Source organism: Branchiostoma floridae, chromosome 2 (assembly GCF_000003815.2).
Source record: "Branchiostoma floridae strain S238N-H82 chromosome 2, Bfl_VNyyK, whole genome shotgun sequence".
Lineage (NCBI taxonomy): Eukaryota > Metazoa > Chordata > Leptocardii > Amphioxiformes > Branchiostomatidae > Branchiostoma > Branchiostoma floridae.
The window spans coordinates 17,134,532-17,147,835 of NC_049980.1; the positions used below are offsets into that span (position 1 = coordinate 17,134,532).

The following is a 13,304-nucleotide window of genomic DNA, read 5'->3' on the forward strand; positions in this document are numbered from 1 at the left end:
GAGATATCAAAATGATTAGATTTTGGGCCCTAGCGGCTTTCTATAGTACTGCAGTGGAACTTAATTATGATACTGACAGACTATGGTCACGATTTTTGTTGGTCCTCCAACAGATCTTGTGGTTGGGAAGAAGTTTCATAAGGTAGGACCCTCTAGCAGGTCTCTTAACAATAGTACGGCCGCGGGCCGTTTCCGTTGCAGAATTATATATTCGAAATAGGATAAGTCAAGAAGGGACACGGCGGTCGGTTGCTAGGGTATTCTTTCCCGTTGCTATGCGAGTTCGAAAGAGTATCGGGTTACAAGAGGCCTACTATTTGCTAACCGTAAAATATTTCAAAATAAACAAGATGTTATGACAGGGAAAATGTATTCAAAATAAGATTAAACTCGTAATTTTAGATAGTTTGAATCTTCCCGTTTGAATTGAGATAGTTGTTTCGTTTCGATTTTGCTTCCAAAGACGATTTTTTTTCTGTTTCTAGGAAGGCCTTCAATTTGACCATACTCTTGATAAGATGGGCCGCAAGTGCCATGGCAAATTCTCGATTTTTATATTTTTCGTCATCTGAGAGGCAAATAAAACTTTCTGTTTTTGGGATTTTTTAATTTTTAATTTTAAGCAAAGTTACAGTCAAAAATATGCGTAAAAATGGCATTTTTCGCACTTAATTACCAATAATTCAAAATCTAAGGCATTTTTTAAAAATCCCAAAAACACAAATCTCGGGAAAACCGTTGCGGTCATTTTGAGCCGTCAATGAGTTATGTTGGACTATTCTTGGTGGAGATCTTAAACGATGTTTGCACGCATGTCATGCCGCACGGAGAGCGGGAGGGTGTTATTGATACCGGTGTAAACAACACTTATGATATTCAAGGTCACCAACAAAAACGCCAGTAGCTTCGGTACATATTACAGGTTCCAAACAAAGTGAAAGCATAGATGTAATGTCCAGAAAATTGTTTATATTGGTTAAAAACTATATTTTTCGCCTGATTCAAGTTAGTTGGGAGGAAAATGCCAGAAAGCACGGTTTTACCTGCAATGACCGCAGATGACCTAAATAGAACACGGGTTCCGTTCGAATTACGTCAGATGGAACATCATCGAAGAAGGTTCGAATTCGGCTAGACATGGGAGATTTTGAGCCCGTATTTGACCACCGTGGGAAGAATTACTGATTTGCAGATTACTAACATGATGTGACGCATGTCTTGTTTCATACCAAAAGTGGGACAAAAAATACACCATGCCTTAACATCTTCTTTTTTCATTCATTCTCTTCTATTCAAGAAAAAAGTTCAAGTAGGAGACTAGGGTCTCGGACTTCGAATTCGTGTTTGCTGCTATGTGCGATCTATATCCCTGGCGGCCGACTGTTTGCAGTGCTCACAAAGCTGGCGGTGAACAAGCGCTACCCCAGATCCGGGATTGCAGGGGACTAGACACGGCACGTATTACGTAACAAACAAATGATGTCAGGTGGGGTTGGTTAATAGAGAACAAGACAAAATCACCGATTAGTACAATAAAACAAGTGGGAGGTTGAATTCGAAAGGAGGGAACAACTAGCGACTCGGGCTGTACCATTCTACTGGGGCAGCAGGCAGTCTTGATGCCTGCCCTTGGCCCCCTCCATGACATTCCGGCGACGGTGCTGTACTCCCACTGTCAAGGCTTCTACTATGATACATGACCTGCATGTAGCTGACGACTTTGTATCATATGGTACAAAGAATCATACAAGTCGGGCAGATACCCTATACGCCCCATCATGGGCACCAGGAGTGTCCTTGTCATGTGGTTAGATTTTTGTATCAACATGGTCAACGGTAAGAATATTACTGTATCGTTATCTTCAAAGGGGAGTATAGATGCATAGACATCTTTGTTTCAAATTAAAGGATTGCGTCTCCATCAAACCATAGTTTGTAGAAGTGTTGACATCTGTGCCATGGAAGTAATCCCGTCTTGTTATTTCAATACGTATACGTCTGTTGACTCTTTCGACACACATGGAACATATATATGTGACGTCCAGTCATACATTTTGACGGTCCACTCGAAGGATACGGGGGAAAGATTCTCGTCACTATATAGACAATCAACATGTCACAGGCTCGACGACTGTCCTGGACAGATAAGCTTTCGGAATGATTAGTCTACTTTGTTTGGAGTCTTGTCTTGTTCAGCTAGCTTGCTATTGTCATCGGCGTAGTCCTAGAGCAATCAATACACACTCTGACACTTACCTTCATACCCGGTAAACAATGCGTCGTTGGATGACCGTGATGGCGAGCAAAAGCCCCCCGCAAAACATCACAAATGCGACAGGTGCCAGGTACAGGATTGACTAGTCCCACTGACAGCTTGTCTGTATAGGCAACGTTGTTCACTGTGACCTCACTGCTACATGGGTAATGATCCAGCTAGCTCCACACCCTGCATTTTCTGTGACGTCTTACTCTAAGCTGTTCGGCCAATTGTGTACTCAGGGGCTCTCTGGTCCACCGCAATGCCACGCTTCCAAGCTTTCAGGCAAAACTTCGACCCCGGTGATCTTTACTCTCGAGTTGACTTAGACACACTCTATTGGAAACAGCTTTAGAATGGATCCAGTGTAAGTAAATAGCAACTCCTTTTCTGATTGGCTACAGGTGACGTCCTGTCTTTTCCGGCAAAAATAATGCTTGCGGCGTCGTGGCCAGGGCATTGCTCCCGGATTGTCAGAACATGAGCCTCGCAAAGCTCAACGAACGACAACAAAAATAGAAGAAAATACAACAAGATCTGAGATCCCTGCTGCATAGGAGTTTCACTGTAGTAAGATCTAGTAAAAGCACATAGGGTCAACAGAAGTGAGCTAACATAGTGGAGACAACAAGAAAATCAATAATCACATTTTGTTCCTCTAACCTTATTATTCCTGTAGCCATTCTTTTGAGGCTAATGTTTTGTCTGACGCTTTAATATGCTCGAATGTTTGAAGGCCACGGAAAAGCGGTGGCGCTGAACGGGTTTTCGGAAAAACCTGTCCAGTCCGGAATGTGGAAAACCCTGTCCAGTCTGAAAAGAGGGTCTGCATGGGGGTATAAGTTGTAAGCTACTAGTACTAAGTACTAGACAACAACATTTTTTTTATCTTTAATATGGCTAAGCACAGAAATAACATCAACTAACTTGAAGTGTGACACCATGTCATACAAAAATTATAACTTAACAAAAATCATCCATCATTGTTACTTCTGTGCATCATATCAAGGAGCTTTTATCAATATTTGATAAAAGCTCCTTGATCATATAAAAAAGTTCTACTTTAAGTCTTTGAGACTGAACATGCTATTAGCCTTATGGGATAATTTTACAAATAAAACACATTATTTTTAGAAGGATACATAGTTCTATATAGCTCACAACTTGTACTAGGGTGTGAAAAATGCCATCTTTGCTTTCTTGCAGTGCATTGTAAAATATATGTTATATTATAACATTGTGTACTAAAGTCGTGTTGATATTGAAACCTTTCACAGTCATTCTATTGAACCAGGATTTAAACAGACCAGCTCTCAAAATGAGTGCTGCACACTTATCATTTAAAGAAAACCTTTCAAAGCCTGTCTTTGTAATGTATTGCCACTATCTAACAACCCGAAATTGACGGACACTCACTATCCATTGTTTGATGGACAATGGGTGTAATTCTTTCCCCCTCATGTCCTACCAGATAAGTGTTAATTGGGTACTTTGCATTTGACAGGACTTTCTGTGCAGGCATATTGCACCTTTGGGTCACTCATTATGCTGCCGATTCTATAGTTATGAAGAAGAAGAACTTAATTGCACGACAACTGTAGAGGATACAGTGTATGGCACCTTGTTTATACAATACATACAGAACAGTTTAACTACATGAGAAAATATGTGTATCAGTGTAAGTGCTGTCTGAAGTACTAGTAATAGTTTTAAGCATTGCCAGGAACCCCTATGCAGACCCTCTTTTCAGACTGGACAGGGTTTTCCGCCCCATTTCCCTGTCTGGACTGGACAGGTTTTTCCGAAAACCCGGCGCTGAACCCCCAAATTGACTGTAGATCATTTAATGTTTTCAAATTGTAAAATCACCCTCGGTCACACAGACCAGGAGGTGACTATGACTGGGGAATGATAGCTATAGATGGCAGGAAAAGATCCGGATACTTAACATTACACTAAATTAAACATTCACGAGAAAAACACACATTTCCTCAGCCGCTAGAAAAACGCATGAAATCAATCTTTTTTTAGGGAAAAATAAATGCAAGACGAAAGCATTTCCATGTATGTACGTTTTCTTTTTTCTGCTTTGGGTGACCGAAAGGGCTGAAAAGAAACTTAGAAGGGTCCGGGCAACACCGACAAAAATCATGATGATTGACAAAACGCTAACAACGTTACTGTATGAAACCAACTTCTAGCAAAAGCTGACAGAGGAGTGAAGCCGGCCTTGGAGTGTGTATGCTCCGGTACCCGTCTGACTCCCTTTGGCCCGCCATGCCCCTTGGCCAGCTTTGATGTTACAGTATCTTATCATATTCTTATGGCACCGTAGGATCTGCTTGGAACTTCCCAACCCTGGGGTTGGGCTCACCGACGTCTCGCCGTTTCTCGTTTCTAGATCTCGTTCCCATCAGTCTGACACGCGAGAATGAAGATAGAAACGTGATTTGGTGACGTCATTCTGACGACAGGAATCCAAGATGGCGGAGGCTGCTGTCGACCAGTCTTCGGCAGGATCGGTGTATTTTTGCCATCAATGTACTCAAGAAGTACAACCTAAGCTTCCGGTAGGTCATCAGAACAGACGATCATTTTGTTTTGCACAATTTCGGTTTTGATTGGTTGCTGGAAAGTGCCTCGGTACTGTTTATTTTCGGCCTGTTTCGACCTCCGTCTGTTGCCTGGGAGCACGGATGGAAAAAATTACACATTCAAACGATGATGTAATTTTATCATTAAGATGCTCCTCCGTCGTGTCTCCTCTCAGGTGATATGTAGCCTACAAGGCTTGAACTATGATAGATACGCAAACCCCTTAAATATGTATTTTGTATATGATGGAATTGTCTCCAAATCAAGAAAGGAGCTGTGGTCGGGAAACAGTACCTATATCGAAGATGGCTACCGGAAAACCCCGGATCTGTCATATGTGCTTGTTAAGAATTCACAATCGATACCATGCACGTTTAGGTGGTTTCATAACATTACAATGCCGACAAACTGTTGTATGATGTGTAGAGTTACGATTGGCCATGTACAAACTGAAATGGGTTTTGAATTGATTCTTGAGGTCATAGATATATAGTCATACCTGCTACCAAGAAGGTTAGTAAATTAACCTTGCTGCTTCCTACCTACCCACATGTTTCCCCAGTATCTCTCAAATGAGAGAAACCCAGGTACACGGTAAAGGTCAAACATATTAATTGATCAGAAATATGCATATTTGACGTTTAATTACAGTTATTTGTGTTTGTGCAAATTGTGAAAGTAGAGTTGATAGGAATGTATTACAAATTCCAAGGAATAGTAATGGGCTCAGTACACATGTGAAAATGAAAGCACATATTTTTTAGGTATAATGTGCAGAAAAGTTATGTAGATAATGTTTTATTGTTCCAACTTAATAACTTTGCTGACTTTTGAGTGTTTGGAGGAGCTACTGTACAGTAGTCTTGAAAACATTTTGACCCATGTATCTCTTTTCACCTGCCAATGTATTCATTTTTAATTTTAGTACCACTTGTACATATTGAAATGCATTTTTTATTGCCTTCTCCGTAAGAATAAGATGCATTAGTGGAAGCCTTACTAGGTAACTATATTGACTGTTGCTCTTCTTTCGTTTTGTTCATCTACTAGGACTACACCTGCCCAAGATGTGACTCAGGTTTCATAGAAGAACTGACAGATAACACATTTGAACCATCAGGGTGAGACACATAATTCAGAATCTTCCTTAATTTCTCCTGTTGAAAAATATTAATAACTGAACAATAGTTGTACCTTTACTTAACAGCCAGCATACACTCTAAATTAAAGAATACATTGCAGACTGTAAAAAATAATGTGACATTAGAGAGTCAGTAAAACACTTCTAGTTACATGTACAGTCAAACCTGTATTAGCGGCCACCTTTGCATAGTGGCCACTTTTTGTCGGTCCCTTGGATTCGTAATGATTAAGAAATAGGCTTACCGGCCACCTGTCCAACGCGGCCACGGCCACATGATTTCCGGTCCCGCAGGTACAAAAACACTGCCGATTACGACCACGCGGACCGCTGACCTATGTTTCGGCACGCGTTTGGCCATATACAGCGGCCGTATCGTCACCCTACGCCAGATTTAAAGCCTCTTTGACTTATTTTCAAAACAAAACTTCGTAAACTGGCGCTACCCATACCCGCTGACAAACGAGGTCTTATAAGGTCAATAGACGACACCAATATTACGGAGGTAAATTGTGTTAAAGTTAAGTTCTAATACACTATCGCTTAGGTTAATTTACATCACAAAACTTTCTAAATAAATTGTTTCAAAGACAAAATGATATGAACTTCAGACTATGGTGGATTTTATTCTTACATTTATTAAGAGAAAAGTTTGAAATGACGAGACTTTTCTTGTGAGTACCACATTAGCATGATGGGCGAATCTGACGTGTGAACGCGAGCGCGGGAACACACGGACGGCGAAGTATCAAAGGCCAAGGATACAAGACGAAAGATCAAAGAAATATGACGATACCGGTCTCTTCAGACAATATAAACTGTAGAACATTTAAAACTTTTTATAGCTTTTGTTTTCTTAATACATATAGTGTAAAAATCATTGCAGTACAAGTACAGTACTGTATTATGTGAATAAAGATCAGTGGGTACTAGAACCATGTGTAACTTATTGCTTGTGGTCAATTCATTACTACATTAGTCATTAGCATATTCTCTATAGTGGCCACCTCTCTATAGTGGCCAATTTTGACCAGTCCCTTGAGTGGCCACTATAGACAGGTTTGACTGTATATCAGAAAATTTCTTCAATGGGAATAATCTGGAAAACAATTGATTTACAGCTGTTAGCAAATATTATTATGCATACTTAATATATGTAACTGTTTTTTTCATTCATATTTACCAACTTTCATGGTGTGTACATAAACCACTGTTCATATCCATGAGTACAACATGTGTAATTGTTAACAGGGAGGATGATGAAGATGGCCCCAATAATATTGATGTCAACCCAGCAGAGCAGTTTGCAGAGGTAAGAAGGATTGCTTTAGTTTTACCAACAATTAAGAAAACAGACAAACCTAGGCTGGCAATCAAAATAGCTGTGAACCCCAAAGAGAATTAAGGTACCTTGGTCATATTGCAGAATTTCTATGGTTTTCAACTTTTTGTTATGTATTAAAATGTACATTTTAGTATTGTTGCAGTCTAAAGGACCACTTGAAACTTTTGTTGCAAGTGGCCTCACCTGTTAAGTAAGTTAGATTAGATCATGTACCATACCATACCATAAAAAAATTGATTGTTGATACATATGTTATACATGTTGTAAAATTTTTATGACTCATACCTTTATATCTGTATATGCCTTGTCAAGTTATGGAGTAGGACTTTCCTGGGCCTGGACCCATCGTTGACGGAGCCAGGTCGGGGCTCTGCGGACAGAGAACGTGACATACGAGACAGGAGAACACGGCTGCCCAGGACACAGCTACGCTTCAGAACAAGACCTGCCTCACACAGGGGCATAGACAGGTCACCAGCACTAGAGAGGTACATCTCGGGCTGTTGTACTTACTACATATAAGAAGAAGTAAAGGTGTGTTGTTTGAGTATGTAAACGTAATATCAGTTAGATGTATACGCTATGGAAAATGTTTAACAGTGGTACAGCACATTTACTGAGATATTTATGTATATACACTAAACATTGGGTGCACACTAAGGCAATGTGCAACCAACTGCGTACTTTTCTCAATGATATAGCTTACACACTGTAACGTTGTGATGATTTCTGTATGTCTTTTATTTCCCCCCAGTATCATCCAGCAGCTGTTGGGAGGACTAGGAGGGGCAGCAGGTACTGGGCTTTACCCACCAGTCTGTATGTATTCTTTGTCCCGTCTTTCAGTTTTGTTCAGTTCTGGTGTCTCTCCTTCTATGCTTTGACTTACATCTCTTCTGCTTGTCTCTTGTGTGCTGTCAACAAGTGTTGTGCTCAAATGCAGGAAATGACTCCTGTTGTGCCACCTGCTGTCCCTAAGTTTTGCACTTATGCATTTCATCTCTGTGTTGTTACAAATGTGTGGTGTGTGTCTAAGGATAAGTTGTTCTGACCAAACATGTTTGAATTCAGCTTTTTACAAGCAATATGATCGTTACAAAGAGAAGTGTTTGAGGCCCACTGTTTGTCACTTAGTAAGATAGCTTCTGTTGCAGCTCTACATACAAAAGTATGAGAAATACCTGTTAGTTGTTATATATTTATATTTCAAGGCCATTTCAAATCCTTTGAATTCAGATACTTAGTTCGTACCGAAATGTCGCCAAGGGAAAAGTCACATTTGCAGGAAATCTATGTGGCTAAAGAGTCTTACTCAAAGCTAAAAAGAAGTATAGGTCGGAACAGTTAAAATAACAGCAACATTTCCGCTGAATGCAGCATTTTTGTGCATTTAAGAAGGAAGTTAAAAGTTTGAAAAGGACAAATATAGGTGTGAGCAAGTTTACAATAGCCATATCTGTCATTATTAACCTCATAAGCACATATAAAAAAGTTCTTCCATATAGAAGAAATATATAATTTGCAAAAGCTTGCCAACAGGAGGGTCTGTCAAGAAATTGATGTGATTTTAAAGCAACCATCACAATCCAGGTATAGCTAGTTGAACTAAATTATTGGTACAGAACAGCCCTGATCTTAATTTTGGACCCCCCTTCTTGTGTCATGTCTATCCATTCCTGCTTGAATTGTCTCCATGCTGATGTGTACTATGATATATGTATGGATGAGCCTATAGGAAGAGAAGTAGTACATTATTGGCTTCCTTATTTCTAAACTAATAATATTTTTCTTCTATCTCCTTCCAGTTTTACAGTCAGGGACTGGTGGTCTCCCTGCGTAAGTACTTAAAAGTTCATTCTATCATTTCAAATTAGTATGAAATAATTGTTCATGAATCATGTTATTTTGAGGGCAAATAGATGTTCATCATTATTCATGTTAACCTGTTGGATTATTGTGCATCTTTTGGGAGAAGTTTAGTCCAATTTTGACACAGTAAAGTCAACAGTTCAACACATGCTTTGTACAGACAACTATCAAAAAAGCCAAATGTGGAGATACAAATAGAAGGAAAAAGGCAAACTAAGATTGGTGTTGCTGGTCCTTTGCTTGTCTTTAAAACCTTGCTCTGTCCAGTTGAACTTTAAGATGGCCCTCTGCTTGTGTTCATCACAGGGGTTTCTTCAATCTCCATGGTAACCCTGGTGACTACGCCTGGGGACCAGGAGGCCTTGATGCCATCATCACCCAGGTAAACATTAAGTACTTGTATAATAACAGACAGGTATGACTTCTGATGCAATAGATCAATCCTGACTGTTAATCGGTTAAACCAATGATAGAATGGCAATAAGTGTTTCAACCAATGATAGAGTGACTGCATGTCCATAAGATATTTGTGCACATTTATGTTTTTATTTTGGGCTATGGGATTAGTCTATAACTATAACAGTATAAGAGAGATGATGTGGTCAAAAGTGAATACTGTTCTATTGCTGAGTTGACCAGAGCCTTTGGAATAAGTCAGACTGGATTACTCAATAAGGAGAAACATGGGTGATTTTTAAATGTCTCTGGTCTGGTGTACTGTTTCTTGCATCCCCTTTTGAAATTTGACTTCTGATATCTGATTGTTGCATATTTGTTTCAGTTACTGAATCAGCTAGATGGAACAGGCCCCCCTCCTGCTGACAAGAAGATGATAGATGCCCTCCCCACTGTAACAATCATCCAGGAACAAGTTGGTAAGTGTGTTTAACATCATGTCAGAATTGACTTGTATCTTGTGTGTGATACATTCATTGTAATCCTTTACTTAGATTTATGAAAATCCATTGGTCCCTTGTTCAGTTAACCTTAGTGGAAGATTTTGACAAAAATGCCACTTCAGTTTTAGAGCAAGCCAATAGGGGGCCCAGACCATGCCATGTCCAAAGATACAACAAATAGAAGTTCTGCAGTACCAAGGTCACACCACAGGGGGCCCCAAATCAAGCTTGAACCATTGTTCCAACACATACCAACAGTGCACACACACACACACAAGAACAATCCAGATGTTATACTGGTAACACAAACAGACACACGCATATGCTAAAAATGACACCTCAATTTTTCAAGGCGGTGACAACTATATAAACCATATTATCTCGATAAGTATGGATGGGAAACTGACCATCTGAATATAAAACTGCTGACCTTAGTTTCATCATACATAACTCTATTGTTGTTCCCCACCAGATAATGGATTGGAATGTACTGTGTGTAAAGAAGAGTATCACCTGGATGAAAGGATAAGGCAGCTACCCTGTGGCCATTGTTATCATTCAGACTGTATTGTACCATGGCTAGAAATGGTAAGTGACCATAAGAATTACTGGAACTTTGTAAATTTGTTATTACTGGTACATGTAGTTAGGTCCCAGGAAAATTTGTGTACAATTCATGTTGAAGACAATAACTGTTATTTTAGTGATCTCCCGTATTGACAAATGGCTAATGGAACAACACAGGGTTGTAGCCAGCCTGAAATCATTTTCAGTCCCCTCGATTTTGAATCAGAAAGAACGAGACGTCGAGCTGAAGGCATTACGTTCCTAAGGGGATCCTGGGGCATACTCCCCTGAAATATTTTGAAATCTAGACCCTCTGAAACCCAATTTCCTACATTTTGAGGTGTAGATTTTGCTGGTAGACTAAGCTGTTCATCTGTTTGGTGAAAAATTACACAGGAAGACGGTTTTTTATATCTTTACTGATTTTACATATAGATTTTTGTCCATCACAAAGGACGGAATGATCAATTTTTTTTTCAGTCCCCAGCTGCAAAATTCCTTCAAAGGACTGAAGGACGGGTGCTGGCTACAACCCTGGAACAACATGTATGATAGATATGTTACTTTTCAAGCAAATAATCTTTCCTTTCTTCTTTGCCACAGCACAACACGTGCCCGGTTTGCAGAAAAAGCTTGGATGGAAGTCGAACAGATATGGACATGGACAACAGCCTAGATCCCAGATAATCATGTCAGCAAAAGTCTATGTTTGACTTAAGGTAGTCGTTATTGATGCAGACAGCTTACACGTACCCTATACAGTCTACTACCCAAAGAAAAAGAATGAAAAATCCACCAGGATTTTATAGACATAAAATCTTTTTGTTTTGTTACACTTTGTCTGCTGTACAACATAGCCTTGAATGATTGATATGTATGAGCTTGATATTTCTATTGGTGAAGTTGATAAGAGGGGGGAGGGATGGGAAGACTCATTGAACATAAAAAGCAGGTATAAATGTATGTATAGATATCATGATATCTGTGTTTGTTGTTAGCTTGGACCAATGTCAGTAGCTGTTTCAAATAGTTTGCCTTTTTACTTCAATCCAGCTTTGTGTTCAATAAAGGGGTCTTCCACAATTTGTGGACTTTTTTATCCAATCATTTCCTATAGTGTTACATGACTGATATATGTATTCTTACTGCCAATTGATGTTAAATAGATGAGCATGATCCTCCTACAAGCATCTGGCTGCTGTAGAAAGATTGCGTAAGTACTACTGTATGAATAAAAAGAGTATTTCATGAACGCAGACTCAATTCTGACACTCCAAAATCCAACATAGCAGCATGTACATATCAAATTTGGAACACCACCAGTGTTTTTCTGGTGACCAGAGTGATCATGAAGAAACAGTTTCTTTTTTACACCTGTGTGAGACAGTCTGATAAAACAGTTTTCAGTTTGTTCCATGCTTTTGACACTCCGCTAATGAAAGTTTCCACTGCCTTAATTCCTTGGTTTGGTCATCTTGTTTAAAAGAACAGCACATTTTTGAGTCAGCACTTTATAGAGGTCATAACTATTTGTAATCTCCAACCAGATACACGGTGCATAATGTATACTAGTAGTATCAAACTTCCCGTAGGTGCCCGTTTGACTCCCTTAGCCGGCTACACTCCTTGGCCAGCTTTGATACTACAATGTATCTTATGGCATCGTAGGATCTGCTTGGAGATTAAACTATTTGTGCTATTCTTGTCAGTGACCACAGTTCAAACAAGCACAAATTCCAAGGGGAAAAGGAATTTTCATGATTTGATGTTTTGCTAATAGTGAGTTAATGTATATTTATATGACATATGGACAACAAAGTATTTTGTACACAACCATGTGTTCTACATAGTGTAAAAAGTACTTTTGTTGTCCAGTGACTTACCAGCCTGAAAGTATTCACGGATGTTATATATGGTGCATCACAATCAGCTCATTTTGTATGAGGTAGGTTTCAACCTAATCATTTTGTTGTTCAAATAAGATGTAAATTGCAACCATGTCCATTCAGCATCAACCAGGTCATAAATCAATTTTTCCCTATAAAGCAGACTGCTTATCAAATCAACAAGACTGCAGAGAATTTAGTTCAGTTTGTTGCTGGTTTGGAAAGAAGTGTACAACTCTGGCTTGAATGTAGCTGTCTTGAAAATAGCTGCATTACCCATCTGATCATAATCATTACAACCAGTGTTAGGGTAAATTTGGATGTTACTGCTCTAGTAGCACTTTTATGTTGTATCCTACTCTGAATTGTAAAAGGGAATGGGGAATGGTAAAAGAACTACTGTTACCTTAAATCCTGTCAAGATTAAAGAATGAAAATCTAATGAACACCTGTCTGAAGTTTCTTGAATGCATTTTTTGGCCATGTCAATTATCATTTTTTTTTCATTTTGAACTAACTTGTGTACATTGCTGATCATAGTAGTACTAGTTACATATTTAAGATAATGAAATGTAAAAGTACACCTTTTACTTTTAGAATAATCTACCTATGTATTAGAGTGCTGGCCTAGCATCATAGTTCAGAAAATCATAATTGCAAAGTGCCTCGGAGTTAAGCTGAAAAGGTGCTCATGTTCATTATATTATATTATGTGGCACCAACATAGCTAGTGACAAAACATGCA

General features: G+C 39.2%; 2 protein-coding genes across 3 annotated transcripts in view; one reads left to right on the forward strand and one right to left on the reverse strand.

Moving 5' to 3' along the window:
- The window catches only part of LOC118410169 (CMP-N-acetylneuraminate-beta-galactosamide-alpha-2,3-sialyltransferase 1-like), a 9,178-nt gene extending 6,419 nt beyond the window's left edge, over positions 1 to 2,759 (reverse strand). The window contains exon 1 of the mRNA XM_035811706.1: positions 2,257 to 2,759. The gene's annotated coding sequence lies outside the window, so the exon portion shown is untranslated. The remainder of the gene's footprint in view (positions 1 to 2,256) is intronic.
- A 1,886-nt stretch (positions 2,760 to 4,645) lies between these two features.
- Positions 4,646 to 13,001, forward strand: LOC118409518 (E3 ubiquitin-protein ligase RNF115-like). Of its 2 annotated transcripts, none has more exons than XM_035810588.1 (10): positions 4,646 to 4,827; positions 5,903 to 5,973; positions 7,245 to 7,305; positions 7,651 to 7,826; positions 8,093 to 8,157; positions 9,144 to 9,174; positions 9,514 to 9,589; positions 9,989 to 10,082; positions 10,579 to 10,694; positions 11,277 to 13,001. In XM_035810588.1, exons 1-10 carry the CDS (start codon positions 4,741 to 4,743, stop codon positions 11,358 to 11,360), a joined length of 861 nt encoding a protein of 286 aa, XP_035666481.1. In that variant the 5' UTR covers positions 4,646 to 4,740; the 3' UTR covers positions 11,361 to 13,001. The 2 variants fall into 2 exon arrangements, with proteins under 2 accessions (XP_035666481.1, XP_035666482.1); XM_035810589.1 differs by having other exon boundaries at positions 8,093 to 8,133.
- Positions 13,002 to 13,304: the final 303 nt, after the last annotated feature.